This window comes from Ostrea edulis, chromosome 3 (genome assembly GCF_947568905.1).
Source record: "Ostrea edulis chromosome 3, xbOstEdul1.1, whole genome shotgun sequence".
Taxonomy (NCBI): domain Eukaryota; kingdom Metazoa; phylum Mollusca; class Bivalvia; order Ostreida; family Ostreidae; genus Ostrea; species Ostrea edulis.
This window is the reverse complement of record NC_079166.1, coordinates 19572803-19588819: the sequence shown is the minus strand read 5'-3', so window position 1 is coordinate 19588819 and position 16017 is coordinate 19572803. Positions and strand designations below refer to the sequence as shown.

General features: G+C 35.0%; 2 protein-coding genes across 2 annotated transcripts; both read left to right on the top strand.

Annotated features, from left to right (window-relative positions):
• The first annotated feature begins 7974 nt into the window (after positions 1-7974).
• On the top strand, positions 7975-10836 carry LOC125673887 (collagen alpha-1(X) chain-like). The gene is made up of 2 exons (XM_048910816.1): positions 7975-8130; positions 10318-10836. The coding sequence occupies exons 1-2, from the start codon at positions 8067-8069 to the stop codon at positions 10785-10787; spliced, it is 534 nt and encodes a 177-aa protein (XP_048766773.1). The 5' UTR covers positions 7975-8066; the 3' UTR covers positions 10788-10836.
• A 3358-nt stretch (positions 10837-14194) lies between these two features.
• On the top strand, positions 14195-15668 carry LOC125673892 (complement C1q tumor necrosis factor-related protein 3-like). The gene is made up of 2 exons (XM_048910822.2): positions 14195-14512; positions 14817-15668. Exons 1-2 carry the CDS (start codon positions 14245-14247, stop codon positions 15257-15259), a joined length of 711 nt encoding a protein of 236 aa, XP_048766779.2. The 5' UTR covers positions 14195-14244; the 3' UTR covers positions 15260-15668.
• Positions 15669-16017: the final 349 nt, after the last annotated feature.

The following is a 16017-nucleotide window of genomic DNA, read 5'->3' as shown; positions in this document are numbered from 1 at the left end:
AGTATGTTTGAACACAAGTATGCTGCGAAAATATATTAGAATTTTTTAATATTACGTTTTTGAGACGGCGAGGATTCAGTGATATAAGGCCTCAACCAATGCACGTTTTGTGTGCGTGCCGTGAAACGAAGGTTTTTTAAAGGAATGGATCTGTAGCTCTGGTTTGTCCCAATATTTTCTCATAGAACTACAGATCTGCATTTACAGTGTACTATGTCATCATACAATCCCGTAGTTTGATTTTTTTTTTCAACAGTGCAGTGTTTAGCCTGGTATCTACATTCTCATAAATTAACATTTTTCATGGTGGACCTAAACATCGAGGCTATTTTTTTTAAAGGTATCATATGATAAAATAGATGCATTGAAAATATTACGCATTGGCGTTTCGGCAAACAAATATCCATTTACACTATTTGCTGATCTTAGAATAGGGAAAATAATTCTATCTAGTAAATGCCAGATTGAATAGAGTCTAGATCTATGCTTTTAGTTGTAAAGTTAGTCTCGCCACAGTTGTAAGCAGATGTAATTAGCTCATCTGAAATCCAGAGAATGTAGTTCGGCCATTACGACCGTCACCACGCATTGAACCTTGACCATCCCAAGATCCAGCGACAATTTGTATTTTGTCTCCTAGAATCGCACTTTGTTCGATTGCGATATATGCATCAGTGTACTGTTTTAAAAATATCTAACTTTATTAAAAAGCAATCATTTAAAGTTTACAAATCAATTTTGTTTGCGAAATAACAAGTTTTATAACATATTTTAAATTAAAATACCAATGCTACTTACTCTCCTTCACGACTTTTGACGAAAGGTTGCCAACTTCCATCCTAAGATCTAAGCTTTCCGTTTTCAGACGGTCGACCCCGTTTTTCAAAGTCTGAACATCATTCATAACTTGTACAACATTTTGCACGAGTTGCACTTTTCTAGCCAATTTTTCGTTCAAAATGTTTTGTTTCTACTAGTATGTAAATCCGTGATGTTTTTTATATCGATAACTGCCTTTGCACGCTCATGGCTAGCGTTGTTACAAACACAGATACAAGCAAATAAAAGAAAAGCATGATCTGCGTAAACACTCTTTGACTCAGTTCAACCCCGCTTACATTACTTTATATATATATATATATATATGCGATTGCATTTCGAAATGACGTAACTATCGTTTTGTTTTTCTTTAAAACAATCATCCAAAGTTGTAAACACCCTAGCCTTGCAATCCTATATTCATATCACAACAGAAGCAAAGGTCAATAAGATGATCTGCTTACATAAAGCAGTCAAATTATATCAAGAGATATATGCATGTACAAAAATACCAAATACAGTTCAAAAAATCTATTGTTATTCTTGTTCATTGTAACGAGCAAATTATTTCATTCTACATTTTTTATATTGAGCGCATTTTAGCAATAAGTAGGGATTTGTGCCGTCGTTTCGTGATTATAAGCAACATTTACGTTTTATAACGTAAAAGTTCTGATTTCGTAACGTCATGACATGGTAGTCAGGCCTTGGGGGGAATGTTCAAAATATTGTTAAAATGTGTCCGTTGTTGGATTGTAGCGAGGGAGTTTAACCTTCTGAAGCGACGGATGAGAAGGAAAATCATTTCTGAGCTTAACCGTGTCGGAGAATAGGTTTGTAACGGCGAATTAAATAATAAAATCGGACTCGAATCGAGGAGGGGGCAAAATGTCGTTGCACACCTGGTGTATTTATAGATATAGGTATAGTTTTTTCCCTATTTATATCTATTTACTGATTAAAATTCAGATACCTGTTATACAAACAAGAAATATTACAGTAAGTAGTTAATCGTAAATTTCATCATTTATCGTCGCTTTCGAGAAAATTTTGAAGAAAAAATTGAATACTTACGTACCATTCGTAATTAACAAAAGGGAACATTTTTGTCTTTAATAATTGATAATTAATGTTGTATATACAAAGAACGTGTTATAATAACTGATTTTAACAAATTGAATATATTCATATCTAGTGATCAGTCATTCAAAAACTTACTTTGTTAAACACCACTCCGATTCCACGCACAAGTACTCTGAAGTTGAAATAAAAAATATGCTAGAGTTCCTCATTGACAATATCTTCGTGGTCTTTGGTGATCAGGTCTTCCAACAGTGTGTTGGAATTCCCATGGGCACGAATTGTGCTCCTTTGTTAGCTGACCTGTTTTTATATTCATATGAAGCAGAATTTATTCAAAAACTTCTACGTGAGAAGAAAAAATCTCTCGCTGTGACCTTCAATTCGACCTTTAGATATATCGATGACGTTTTGTCTGTTAACAATGATAGCTTTCATTCATATGTCGATTTGATATATCCCTGTGAGCTCGAAATAAAAGACACCACAGAGTCGTCCACTTCTGCTTCATACTTAGATATTTTATTGAAAGTAGACATTAACGGCAAACTGACAACTCAACTGTATGACAAACGGGATGATTTCAGCTTCTCCATCGTCAACTTCCCACATTTATGTAGCAATATTCCATTATCACCTGCATATGGTGTTTATATATCTCAACTGATTCGATATGCAAGAGCTTGTTCTGGGTATAGTCAGTTTTTAAATCGAGGCAAGCTACTGACAAACAAGTTGATGGTACAGGGATTTCAACAGTCTGGATTGAAATCAGCATTTCTCAAATTCTATGGTCGTTATAACGATCTAGTTCGTCAATACAACCTCGCATTGGGTCAAATGCTGTCTGGTGTGTTTCATACCGATTGTTAAGCCGTTCTTAGCACACTGATTTGACTGCGGATAACTCCGTTTACCTGATCAGGATATGGAGCTCACGGCGGGTGTGACCGGTCAACAGGGGATGTTTACTCCTCCTAGGCACCTGATCCCACCTCTGGTGTGTCCAGGGGTCCGTGTTTGCCCAACTATCTATTTTGTATTGCTTGTAGGAGTTATGAGATTGATCACTGTTCGTTATCTTCACCTTGCACTGGGCAGCGTCTTTGTAAAAGCGAGTTTTGTAATTCCACAAAGCGACTGTTAAGGATTTCACTATCGGAAATAATTGTGCAGAGGCGTCACGCTAAATTGTATGGAATGTTGTTTCTCATATGCTTAGGATGACAAGAATCAAACATAAAATATTGTTTGGTATCTGTCAATTTGTAAAACACGTCTGTCACTATGCGGTTGTGTCTTTTAATTACCATGACATCAAGAAATGATAATATGTTTTTATCGGATTCCGTAGTGAATTTCATGGTGGGGCTTAGTGTGTTTAGAATATTGAAAAACTTCATTAATTGTTCTTCTCCTCTGTCCCATATGATAAAACAATCGTCCAAGAAACGTTTCCACGACTGTCTTAAAAAAATTCAAATTCTTGTCCAAATTTTTCCTGAATTGTAGAAAATAATTTTTCTTCCAAAAAACCTAGAACTAGTGTTGCATATGTTGGGGCAACTTTGGTTCCCATTGCAGTGCCCAGTTTCTGTTTGTAAATAATTCCATTGAATTGCATGAAATTGTTTTCCAATATTAATTGTAAACCTAATATGACGAATTTTTTCGGAGATCTCTCTACTAAAAGATTAGGAAATCGGTCTATCCAATATTATATGGCGGCTAGTCCTTGCTCATGAGGAATATTAGAATAGAGGTTTGTGACATCGAATGATACTAAAAGAGATTCTGAATTAATTTCTTCTGGAAGGGAATTAAGAAAATCTACGGTGTCTCTAATATAACTCTGAACATTTGTAATGTAAGGTTTATGTAGTAAATCCAAGAGATAACTAATCCTGTGAGTTTCGCAGGTAGGTCCTGCGACATTGGGTCTAATTGTTAGATCTTCTGGGCATTCAATACTTATATACGTGGATTTAGAATTTTTGCATTCTTGTTTTATGATTTGTCTTTTATGTATTTTTGGTAGGCCATAAAGGTTACTGGTTTTAGCATTAAAACATAGAAGGTATGATTTTTCCTTGGCAGTAAGTTTATCTCCGTGTTCAGTGAAATTTTTTTCAAGTTTTATCACGAGGAGGCATAAAGTTGCTTCTGTTCGCTACAACAGAGTCGTCTTGTTTTTCAAAATCTAGGAAACATTCAGCCAACCGTAATTTTCTACAAAACGCGTCCGTGTCATTTGTTATTTCTTCTACATTTTTTTTGCGTGGTGTTGGAGTGAATATATATATATATATATATATATATATATATATATATATATATATAGAATTCCATCGTCATCGAAAGCAAGTTTTTTTTACCTCCCTAGATGGTCGAGAGGTCTAGCGCATGGTTACATGCTGCTATGGGATTTGGTTCCTCAGGTCGTGAGTTCAACCCCGGGTAGGGGCGAAAGTGGGTATCCAAAGAAAGTGAAATATATATATATATATATATATATATATATATATAGTTAGACCGTTCTTTACATGAAAAGGTGAAGATAACGAACAGTGATCAATCTTATAACTCCTATAAAGAATACAAAATAGAAAGCTAGCGCGATTCACATAATTTGCCTCAAATCCAAATCCGTTCATATTGACCATGAACAGCTCAAAAGTGCTGTTCAATTCTTAAATGAAAGGTGAAAAAAATGAACAGTGATCAATGCAAGGTGAAGATAACGAACAGTGATCAATCTCATAACTCCTACAAGCAATACAAAATAGATAGTTGGGCAAACACGGACCCCTGGACACACCAGAGGTGGGATCAGGTGCCTAGGGGGAGTAAGCATCCCCTGTTGACCGGTCACACCCGCCGTGAACCCCATATCCTGATCAGGTAAACGGAGTTAACCGCAGTCAAAATCAGTGTGCCAAGAACGGCTTAACAATCGGTATGAAACACGCCAGACAGCATTTGACCCAATGCGAGGTTGTATTGACGAACTAGATCGTTATAACGACCATAGACTTTGCGAAAAGCTGACTTCAATCGAGACTGTTGAAATCCTTGTACCATCAACTTGTTTGTCAGTAGCTTACCTCGATTTAAAAACTGACTATACCCAGAACAAGCTCTTGCATATCGAATCAGTTGAGATATATAAACACCATATGCAGGTGATAATGGAATATTGCTACACAAATATGGGAAGTTGACGATGGAGAAGCTGAAATCATCCCGTTTGTCATACAGTTGAGTTGTCAGTTTGCCGTTAATGTCTACTTTCAATAAAATATCTAAGTATGAAGCAGAAGTGGACGACTCTGTGGTGTCTTTTATTTCGAGCTCACAGGGATATATCAAATCGACATATGAATGAAAGCTATCATTGTTAACAGACAAAACGTCATCGATATATCTAAAGGTCGAATTGAAGGTCACAGCGAGAGATTTTTTCTTCTCACGTAGAAGTTTTTGAATAAATTCTGCTTCATATGAATATAAAAACAGGTCAGCTAACAAAGGAGCACAATTCGTGCCCATGGGAATTCCAACACACTGTTGGAAGACCTGATCACCAAAGACAACAAAGATATTGTCAATGAGGAACTCTAGCATATTTTTTATTTCAACTTCAGAGTACTTGTGCGTGGAATCGGAGTGGTGTTTAACAAAGTAAGTTTTTGAATGACTGATCACTAGATATGAATATTTCCGTTTTTGTTGAAGAAGCAACTGTCGATGATGTCAAAAAGTCTAGTCTTTAATTTATCGTGAGTAATGGTCGTGTATAGTGTTGAAAAGTCATAGGTTTTAATGCTATTGATTTGGGAAAAATTCTGTGATTTCAAGTTTACTAAAAGTTCTTTAGAATTTTTTAGAATCCACATTTGATTAACACCACTTCTGGCATATGTAGGCGCACAGTAAGTTTGAAGTTTCTCCTTCACAGCTGTTAACATTTTCGTGAGGAGCAAAGATAGAGCTTGGTAGACCACTTACTGGATCCAGCAATGTATCCTTGTTTGTAAGAGTTTTTATGTAGTTTAGGAATCCAGTATAGGTACGGTAACTCATATTCATTCGACCCATTGACTGGAATATTAAATGTGTCTAAAACTGAAGCATGGTTTAGAAGAATTTCGTCTTTTGAAAGGGCAGTTGGAGTATAAGTATGATTACCAAAAGTGGAATTAATGCCAAGTTCGTTTAAAATACAGTTGTAATAATGAGCCTTACAAACAAAGACAATGTTGTTACTAGCTTTGTCAGCTGGAACCAAAACATATTCCTCATGTAACCTATCTAATTCTTTTATCACTTCTGGTTTACTAAACACAGAAGGATAGATGGTACGTATTTTTGTTTTCATGTGTCTAATGCGGGATTTTAATATCCCTCTTATGCTTTTAACCCATTCTGACAATCTATCAAGTTTTTCTTTTTCATATTTAGCCCATCGTCTGGTATAATCTTCGACAGAACTCATAATAGAGATGAAGTTCTGTCGTCAATTAAAAGACCGAGGTTCTCTGTATTTAGGACCTTTAAGAATAAGTGATTTGAGGTCCTCATTTTCAACTATATCAACATCACCAGTAATGACATGTCCAGCTGGACTATAGTTGAAAGAAGATGAAGAACAAGAACATGTTGGTGGATTACGTATAAGATCCTATAAGGAATACAAAATATAGAGCAGTCCTAGCACAGGCCCCTGGCTATATCAGAGGCGGGATCGGGTGCCTAGGAGGAGTATGCATCCACTGTCCACAAATATTTGTTACAAATCATCATCGAAATATACTATACGCATCAGGCATAAAAATAAAGAAGTAAGAATATAAATATAAATACCAATTTTATGTCTATGTTTTAAACAGAATGTACAAAACATTTTAAAAGGTAAACCTGTCTAAATTTGAAAGTCTTATCACGTCTCGGTAAACGTTGGATTGCCTTAATCCTATGATTTTACTAAACATCTATTGTGTATTATATTGCCACTAGTCATTTCGTATTTCTTGTATATTTTGCCTCTCTGTGAGATCACGCAAATATCATAAACCCTGGAAGTAAATTATCAAATTATCAAATCAAATTTAAGATGAAATCATACACTCAATATTTTCATTTCTAGAAGTATGGCTCTGTTTTTCTAAACCCTTTTAACACCAACCAGGTTCATTTTAATCTACTAGTTGAAAGTTAACATTTCCCATGCTCTCCGTGTGTAGGAACTGCTAGTGATATGACATGGGTTTAAACGAGGTCTGTTTACAAACACAGGGTGTAATGCCAGCTGTGGCAGAGAAAGATGATACTCATAATTTTTTATTTTTTTTAAAAACTACATTACAGTTCCCAACCTTAATATTCCGGATGATTAATGTGACAGAGAAAATAGTCCTGTAAGTACGGGAATAAGAAAATTACAAATTGAACTAAGTTCCATTTTCATTGTAAGTCCTAAACTATTCAAAGAGGATTAATCCAATATTGAACCACAAACGAACTAACATACAATATCGTCTTTGACCAAGCCACTATATTTCGTACGTGTATTATATCAAACACTGAAAAAATGAAAGTTGTAGAATCGAGAGAAAACTGGCATTAATTTAGAAGAATGAGATTGTACAGTGTAAACATATCATTTCCAAAGACCTTAAGATCGGACAAATTTGATGACAACAGTATTTATTGACTCCAAGAAAGACTAGAATTTTAAAATATGATGAGACACATGTGTTCCAAAATTTCTTATTAGGAAGAAACAACAATGCACTTCCAACTATATAATTTAATGCATTGAATCAAAAACCAGTATACTTTCTACATACAATCTTACAATTTTTTTAATTTTTTTTTTTTTTTTTTGGTTGCTCTTTTTGTCGTTGACCAAACACTGAAAGTAAAAGAGCAGTGAATTTCATTTAGCCATCCCATTTACAAATATTGGACATGTAATCAGTCAATATAGAACAGTATGAATATGGATTAAAGTCGTGTATCGTGGATCTGCCACCTGTCACCATAGTGACACCACCCACATACTACTTTAATGACTTGTTTGCTGGTAATTCTACCTCTGTATAAAATGCCGTCTGCGTGCAGTTGATCCATCAATACAGCTGACCCAACCAGCTATAGCGGACGTTATGTGGAGTCTGACGCCATCAGTCGTTGTTATACTTCTGTGTACTTGTATTTCACAAACCACAGGTACAGTGCACAATCTCTATACCTTACTATGTCATTTGTAAAAGTGTTGATAACGGTGATCAATATCATCAATCCTATAAAGAATTAAAAATTAAGAGTAGGGCAAACATGGACCCCTTGACATAACAGAGGTGAGATCAGGTGTCTAGGAGGAGCAAGCATCCCCTCTTGACAGGTCAACACTTTTCCCCTACTCTTAATTTTGCATTCTTTATAGGAATTATGGGGTTGATCAATGCTCGTTTTTTTCTCACTTTTTTATGAAATGCCAAATTATTGACGTCTGAACAATCCATATCCAGGTAACAGTTTTAACCTGGGTATAACCTGATATTACGTTTTTTAAGTATGTGATAAAATGTATGCTTTGATTAGCTTTACCATGTTTACAAAGTTTTATTTTTCTCATTCGCTGTTAACACGACATAGAGAACATATTAAACAAGCATTCAAAAACAATATCCACACATGCACAAGTAATTAATATAAATATGTGTAAAACTTATACGGTACCAATTTTGATGCACCAGATGCGCATTTCCACAGATAATGTCTCTTCAGTGATGCTCAATCGAGATGTTTGAAATCCAAAATAACAATAAAATTTTAGAGCTATTTTAGGGAAATACAGAGTGCCAAAACAAAGTGGAGCCAAATTCGTCTAAGGATAAAAGCTATGAGTGAGGGAGATAATCCTTAATTTTGTAACGAATTTCTAAATTTTACAACAGCAATTAAATATACATCCGTATTTTCAAGCTAGTAACGAAGTACTTAGCTACTGGGCTGTAGAGACCCTCAGGGACTAACAGTCCACCAGCATAGGCCTCGACCCAGGGGTCATAATGTCAAACTTATACGGTACCAATTTTGATGCACCAGATGCGCATTTCGACAAATAATGTCTCTTTAGTGATGCTCAATCGAAATATTTGAAATCCGAAATAACAATCAACTTTTAGAGCTATCTTAGGGAATAACAGAGAGCCAAAAAAGTGGAGTCAAATTCGTCTAAGGATAAGAGCTATGCATGAGGGAGATAATCCTTAATTTAGTAATGAATTTCTAAATTTTACAACAGCAATGAAATATACATCCGTATTTTCAAGCTAGTAACAAAGTACTTATATCACATACATGTATATATCACAATCTTGATAATGTATATCTACATTTAACCCGGAGGGTTTACTCTCTCGGTAATTAATTATATGTATTTACACAATTTTAAATTTGGTTGCAAGTAGATTTTGAAATTTTATAACATTAGGTCTAGAATGAAATATTTCTGGTATATAATGTCGCCTAATATCATTTAAAGCAGGACACATAAGAATATAATGCATCTTATCTCAAATATCAGAACTGTAAACATTACATTTTCTTTGATTTCGATCTATATCTAGCCACTTTCCCGTTTCTATGGGTAATTTATTATATGTAGTTCTAAACCTGGTTAATATACGTTGTTTATGTATTGAAATATTTGACAATATATGTTCTTGACATTTAAAAGTAAGATTTGTAAAACGTCTGTAAGTTATACTATACCTTTAAAAGATTCGTTACATTTAGATACCCAATCTTGATTAAACTGATCTTTCAATCTTTGTTTCACATGACAAATAATTATGATATCTATCTTGCATGAAAGTTCATAAAAAAATCGAAAATGAAAAATTTAAGTATGTACTTGAATATGACTCTGATATGGTGAAAAATGAAAATGTACAAATATATTCGGAAAATTCTCCCCCTTAACCCCATCCAAGAAATTCTCATGGACAAATGTGATGGTTTGACCTTTCCTCCATAGCATAAGAACCCAAGGTTACCTGCAGTACTCAACGTAATCACTCAACCTTCTGAGCTATTTCTCTATCACAAGAATCGAATGGATATTGTGGTTAAGAGCATAAAATTTTTAGAAATCAGTGTCTCTTCTCATAAACTATTTCATGACTAAAAGAATGAAATAAAATCAGCCTTTCAATCAAACAAATGTTACAAGATTATAATTCATTATGGAAATTTCATTAACCATGAATGTGGTTTTATTTATAAATTCTCCAAGTCACGAGAAATAAACAAATGACTGTTCATCTCCATTTTGATTTTAGTCCTAATCATAGATGTAGATTTATAGATATAGAATATATAGTATGTTAATTATGTTATTCTTAACAGGTGCTTTGCGAACACTACAATGCTCGGAACAAACGGCACCTGCAGTCGCTTTCTACGCCTATATTTCACAAAACTTTAGGGCTCTTTCAGCGAGAAGAACTTTTGTATTTGATGCCGTTGAGACCAACATCGGAAAAGGATATAACAGACGCACTGGAATATTCACCGCCCCATCTTCTGGTGTGTTTGCATTCTCGTGGACCATACACGCAGCAGGAGTTCATTTAGCTGGTTCGTCCGGTCAATATGGTGAAACGGCAGGTGTAATAGTTCAGAATGGAGTAGCGAAGGGGTCTATATATGCAGATACTGAAAAGAAATATGATGATGCCGCTTCCACGGGTTTCGTTATTTTGCATGTTAAAAGGGGGGACCGGATACAGATCGTTGCTCCCCGTACAGGCCAGGGTGCGTTTTACAGTACATCTTATAACGGAAGAACTTCATTTGCGGGATATCGCATAGCATGATACTCTTCTGAAACATTGATGATTCAATAAAATATGCATGAATGTTTTAGACGTTGTTTAATTTCTATTTTAAAATACATTGTTCATGATATGAGTCTGAAATCCATTGATATGGTACGAGAATGTCGTGTTATCATGAAAAAGGGGAAGGTAGTTTATATTGATCAATCTCAAAAAATTCTATGAGTTGTATGTAGTATGGTGTATGTATTCTATAAACAATAAAATTACGAGTAGAAAAAACACGGAGCCCTGGGCATGCTATATGTGGAATCAGATGCCTAGTAGTAAACATCATCTGTTGACCGGCTACACCCGCCGTGATCCCCATATCATGATCAGGTAAACGAAGTAATCCGTACTGTCAATCATGCAGTATGTAGGGGATGCTTACTCTTCCTAGGCACCTGATTCCATCTCTGGTGTGTCCAGGGGTCCGTGTTTGCCCAACTATCTATTTTGTATTGCTTATACGAGTTACGAGATTGATCACTGTTTGTTATCTTCACCTTTCATGTAAGAACGATCTAGACATTGGTATGAAACACGCACGACAGCAAATATGCGATATTAGTAGATCGCTGTGATCATTTTCATTAATACAACGGGATTCTTTTCATACCACACTGCAGTCAATAAATGACAATTTTGTCAGGCAAGGACAACGGGTCAAACTTTTATCGACAGAAGTCTGATGCTACATGGATTTCAATATTTCTGTTTCAAATGAGATGCAGAAAACACTGAACGCATACATTGATGTCTACATTTCCAATGTTTATGTCTTTGATATATTTACAATTTGTAAAATAGGAGATTTCCTCATGAAAGCGCTGTAGTTCTGAACAATGCGCGCATGAATCTTGATAGATATAGTACGTCTATTTCAATGGTTGGGAATTCCGACGGAAATGAAAGTAGAATGTAAAATTTAACAGAAACATTTCCTTTTTTGAAAATATAGGAGGGTATGAATTGGAATGCTTAACGCCGACATGTTTTTGAAGAAGATTTAACAAATTAACGCCCGATGTTCATGATTCCTTATTGTCAAATTATTATTCGCTCTCATGTCAATTCCGTCGCAAATCTTATTCAAATGCACTTTCTGACTGTCCGGACTTTTTATACAAAAAAAACCGGTTTTTAAAAAAAAATATTGATGCAGGATGTCAATGTAGGATAGCAATGTGATATATTGTTGACCCTGGATAAGAGCATTATTTTATTTGTACTCTATATCAAGTTATTTTTTACAAATACAATGCAGTCCAATCTATCCGATTTCGTGGGGATCCGGGTTAGAATAGATCCTTATTACCCCTTGCTTTTCGTAAGAGGCGATTAAATGGCGCGGTCCGTCGGATGAGACCACAAAAATTGAGGTGTGGAACGATAAAGATCCCTCCCTGCTCAAAGGCCGTAAACGCTGAACATAGGCCTAAATTTAACAGTCCTTCACCGGCAATGGAGTCGTCTCTACATATAAGTGAAATATTCTTGAGAGGGACGTTAAACATTATACAATCAATGAATCAAACAATCTATCCGTTACTTACCTTAAACACTTGCTGTAATTTTAAATTTTCTATTATTTTGATTATGACTTCTAAAGCGATGTTCGTTCCTATTTAGTTCACATTGATCTCTTTTGTTGAGTTTGATAATTTTGTGCTTGCTTCACGTGACAGTGTAAATTCCGATATTTCTATACTCTTTATAAAGCCATTGTACAAAAGTAAAAATAACAACAAAAATAATTTAAAAGGAATTTTGCTTAGTTTTTATGTTATTATTTGTTTGATAATTTTCCAATTATTTAAATTTATCATTTGATACATCCCAGAAACCCGAATTAACAGCAACATAGCATCGGCTATGCACAAAATTTGATCCCACATTTGGCGTGTCAAGGGGTCCGTATTTCTCTGCAATGATGTAGTCCTCTCCGATATTTTTTTATTCTGACGATTTCGGGAGATCCCCCCCTTCAAATTGGTACCGTATAAGTTTTACATTATTGCAGCTAGTGTTTGCCATGGTACTAATTCTACATTATTCATGAGATTTATGAAATTGGTCACTCTTTGTTATCTTCAATTTTCATAGCAAAGATAACATCACACACGTCATATGTTTTTTCTCTCATTAAATCTATCATTTCACACATCCTAGTTAACCGAATATAACAGCAATATAGTATCAGCTATACACAAAATATCATCCCACTTCAAGCGTGTCCAGGGGTCCGCATTTGCCCTGCAATTTATTCTGTATTATTTAAGGGTATATGAAATTGGTCACTGCCCGTTATCTTCCATTTTCATAGCAAAGATAGCACCACACTCACGTCATGCGTCCTTTTACGTACAGTAATGCATTTAAAGTATCCTTCTTAAGAGTTTCATTTTGTTCACATTCCCTAAGTCATCACGCACATGAATACATTGTAAAGGATGTTTACCTCGGTTTGTTTGAAATAAGGCATAATCCTATATTTAAAAGCTAAGATTTAAAACAAGAGAGCTTTTTTCAAATTATGAGCACCATATAAACAAATATGTTATCGATTAGAAAATGATAAGAAAAGATATATTATTATGAGTAATTTTAGTTTTTATTTGTAAACGAGCATCGCATGCTAAACACTATATACGAGTTCATTTTTGATTAGAAGAAATAAAGGTTAAGAAATACTCCATAACAAGCCTATGTCCCAGGACAAATTAATGTATAAATCCATTGAACCAATGTTAACTGAATTAGCTAGATATTAAATTCAGGAGAGAAAAACCAAAACAACGGAATTACTTTGATATATATATTCATACGGAATAATTTTTGTTGTTGAAAAAAATTTAGCTACTTGAAGCACATTCTATACTTCCATCATTATTTTCCCGCCATTTATCATTATACGTCAGCCACATAACATTTTAAACATTCTGGTGTTAAGAGTAGAAAACTCTGTTCACTTACAGCATGTGGACTACTTCCGGTTTATATTCAACAGTAATATATTTCACCCCCCCCCCCATTTTCCTGTATTGCACGTTGGGCAGGTAAATAAGTTCTGAAAGAAGATGTTGTATCAACCTTTTTTCAATATCTTTACTTCATGAGATAAAACTATGCATTTCAGTTTTTCTCAGTTAAAAAGCAATGACTATGAATTAAGATGTTTTTCTCTGCCCAATACTATCGATATACCAGGTCACTTCATTTTGACTGTTTAAGTGTGTTGTTTATTACACACTTAGAAATAATTATAAAAATATTAGATTTCAGAACAATTTCTACATAATTAGGTCAGGTCACCTCTTGTGTTCTTAAGTGTTAAGTTTGTACACCCTTGGAAATGATAAGAACTACGCACAATACAAGAACCATAATTCATATAAAAGGATGGAGCGAGTTTTTCACGTAGTACAGAAGTTGTTGTGCAGTAAACAACACCATGGTTTTCTGTGCTTGCTTCGTCTCCGTCTTTGTTGTAACCCTTGTCATGCACGGAAACGCGCAACTGGTGTCTGGCCAACAGAAGAACAACCACAATATGGGGTACCTGAAAGATTTCTTCTCTCAAAGAGTACAGCTTGTGCAAAATATTATGCAAGTTATGGATGATGTTCAAACTCTGAAAAACGACGTATATCGTCTGGAGGCAGAGAATGTAAATCTCAGACAGGAAATTGCGAACATGTCTTCGAAAGTCGTGAGAGAAAGTAAGTTAGAAATTTAGTTATTTACCGTCATTTTAATACTGTTATTCGTCCGTATGATAACAGCAAAATATGACAGTTTATTTCCTGAGTAGTCATGCATGTCAGTTTAATAATTTGGGAATTCTAAAATATAGAAAAGGTTTAGAATGTACCTTATGTTACTAATTCTTAATGATATATGGAGCGTCAAAATATCAAAATATTTGTATTTAATAGCATAATCATTCAAAATATTACAGCTTTGATAATATACGCATTTTATCGCACATTCTTTTTGCAAAAACAATTTTCTTGTCAATTTCAGACGAGAGAACTTTGATTGCCTTTTACGCGTATTATTCGAACCATTTTAAGTCTCTGAAAAAGGGACAAACCTTCATCTTCGATTCCGTGGAGACGAACCTTGGCCAAGGATATGATGAAACAACCGGAATATTCACAGCTCCAGCGTCCGGTTTGTATGCGTTTACTTGGACTCTGACTGCAGCAGGAACACATATTGCTGGTTCATCTGGAAAACAATATGGAGAAATGAATGGTGTTTTAACGCAGAATGGAGTAGAAAAGGGTTCGGTTATCGCTGATACTGAGAGACAATATGATGCTGATGCCTCTACTGGTTTTGTTGTGTTAAATACCAAAGCGGGAGACAAAATACAGATTGTCTCTCCATGGAATGGACAAGGTTCAATGTATAGTAACGATCATTTCGGTCGAACTTCATTTTCTGGATTTCAAATCAATTAAGTTATTGAGTATTCACCTTCTGCCATTGAGTATTTAAGTGGTAGAGGGTTTAGAGTATTTCCATGATATAACACACTTATCATATTTATAGTATCTACATACTGTAGAATTAGTGCAGTGTCCTTGTTCTTTCCATTAAATGTCATCGTCTTCAAATTTTCTTAATTTATGGAGACAAAAACATTACGAGAAGGAAAACACTCTGCTATTGTAAGCAAATATTGAGTTTCGTTAAGTTATGCTGAACACAGTGATATTTGTTTTCAACGAAAAAATGATAAAAATGCAATAATCTTACCACTGTTTACCATGATATTTATGACTGAGCCACCGTGTTCAAGACCTTGAATATCCCTACATGTATGTTGTATGTAATCGAAAACTTAAAATAAATGGCGTATTCGTGTGAGTGTTCTTAAAGATAATTGTGCAGAAATGTTGTATAAAGTGTGTTACTTTACAAAACAGCTAAAGACCAGTGTGATCAATATATATATATATATATATATGTATATGTGTGTGTGTGTGTGTGTGTGTGTGTGTGTGTGTGTGTGATGTTGTCTGTTCCCGTGGGGATATGGGTTAGGATAGGTTCTCAGTACCCCTAGCTTGTCATCATCATAGGTGACTAAATGGGAGATGTCCTTCGGAATAGACCGCAAAGACGGAAGTCCCCTGTAATAGCAGGTAAAGCAAGATAAAGATCCCTCCATGCTCAAAGACCATAAGCACCAAACATAGGCCTAATTTCTACAGCC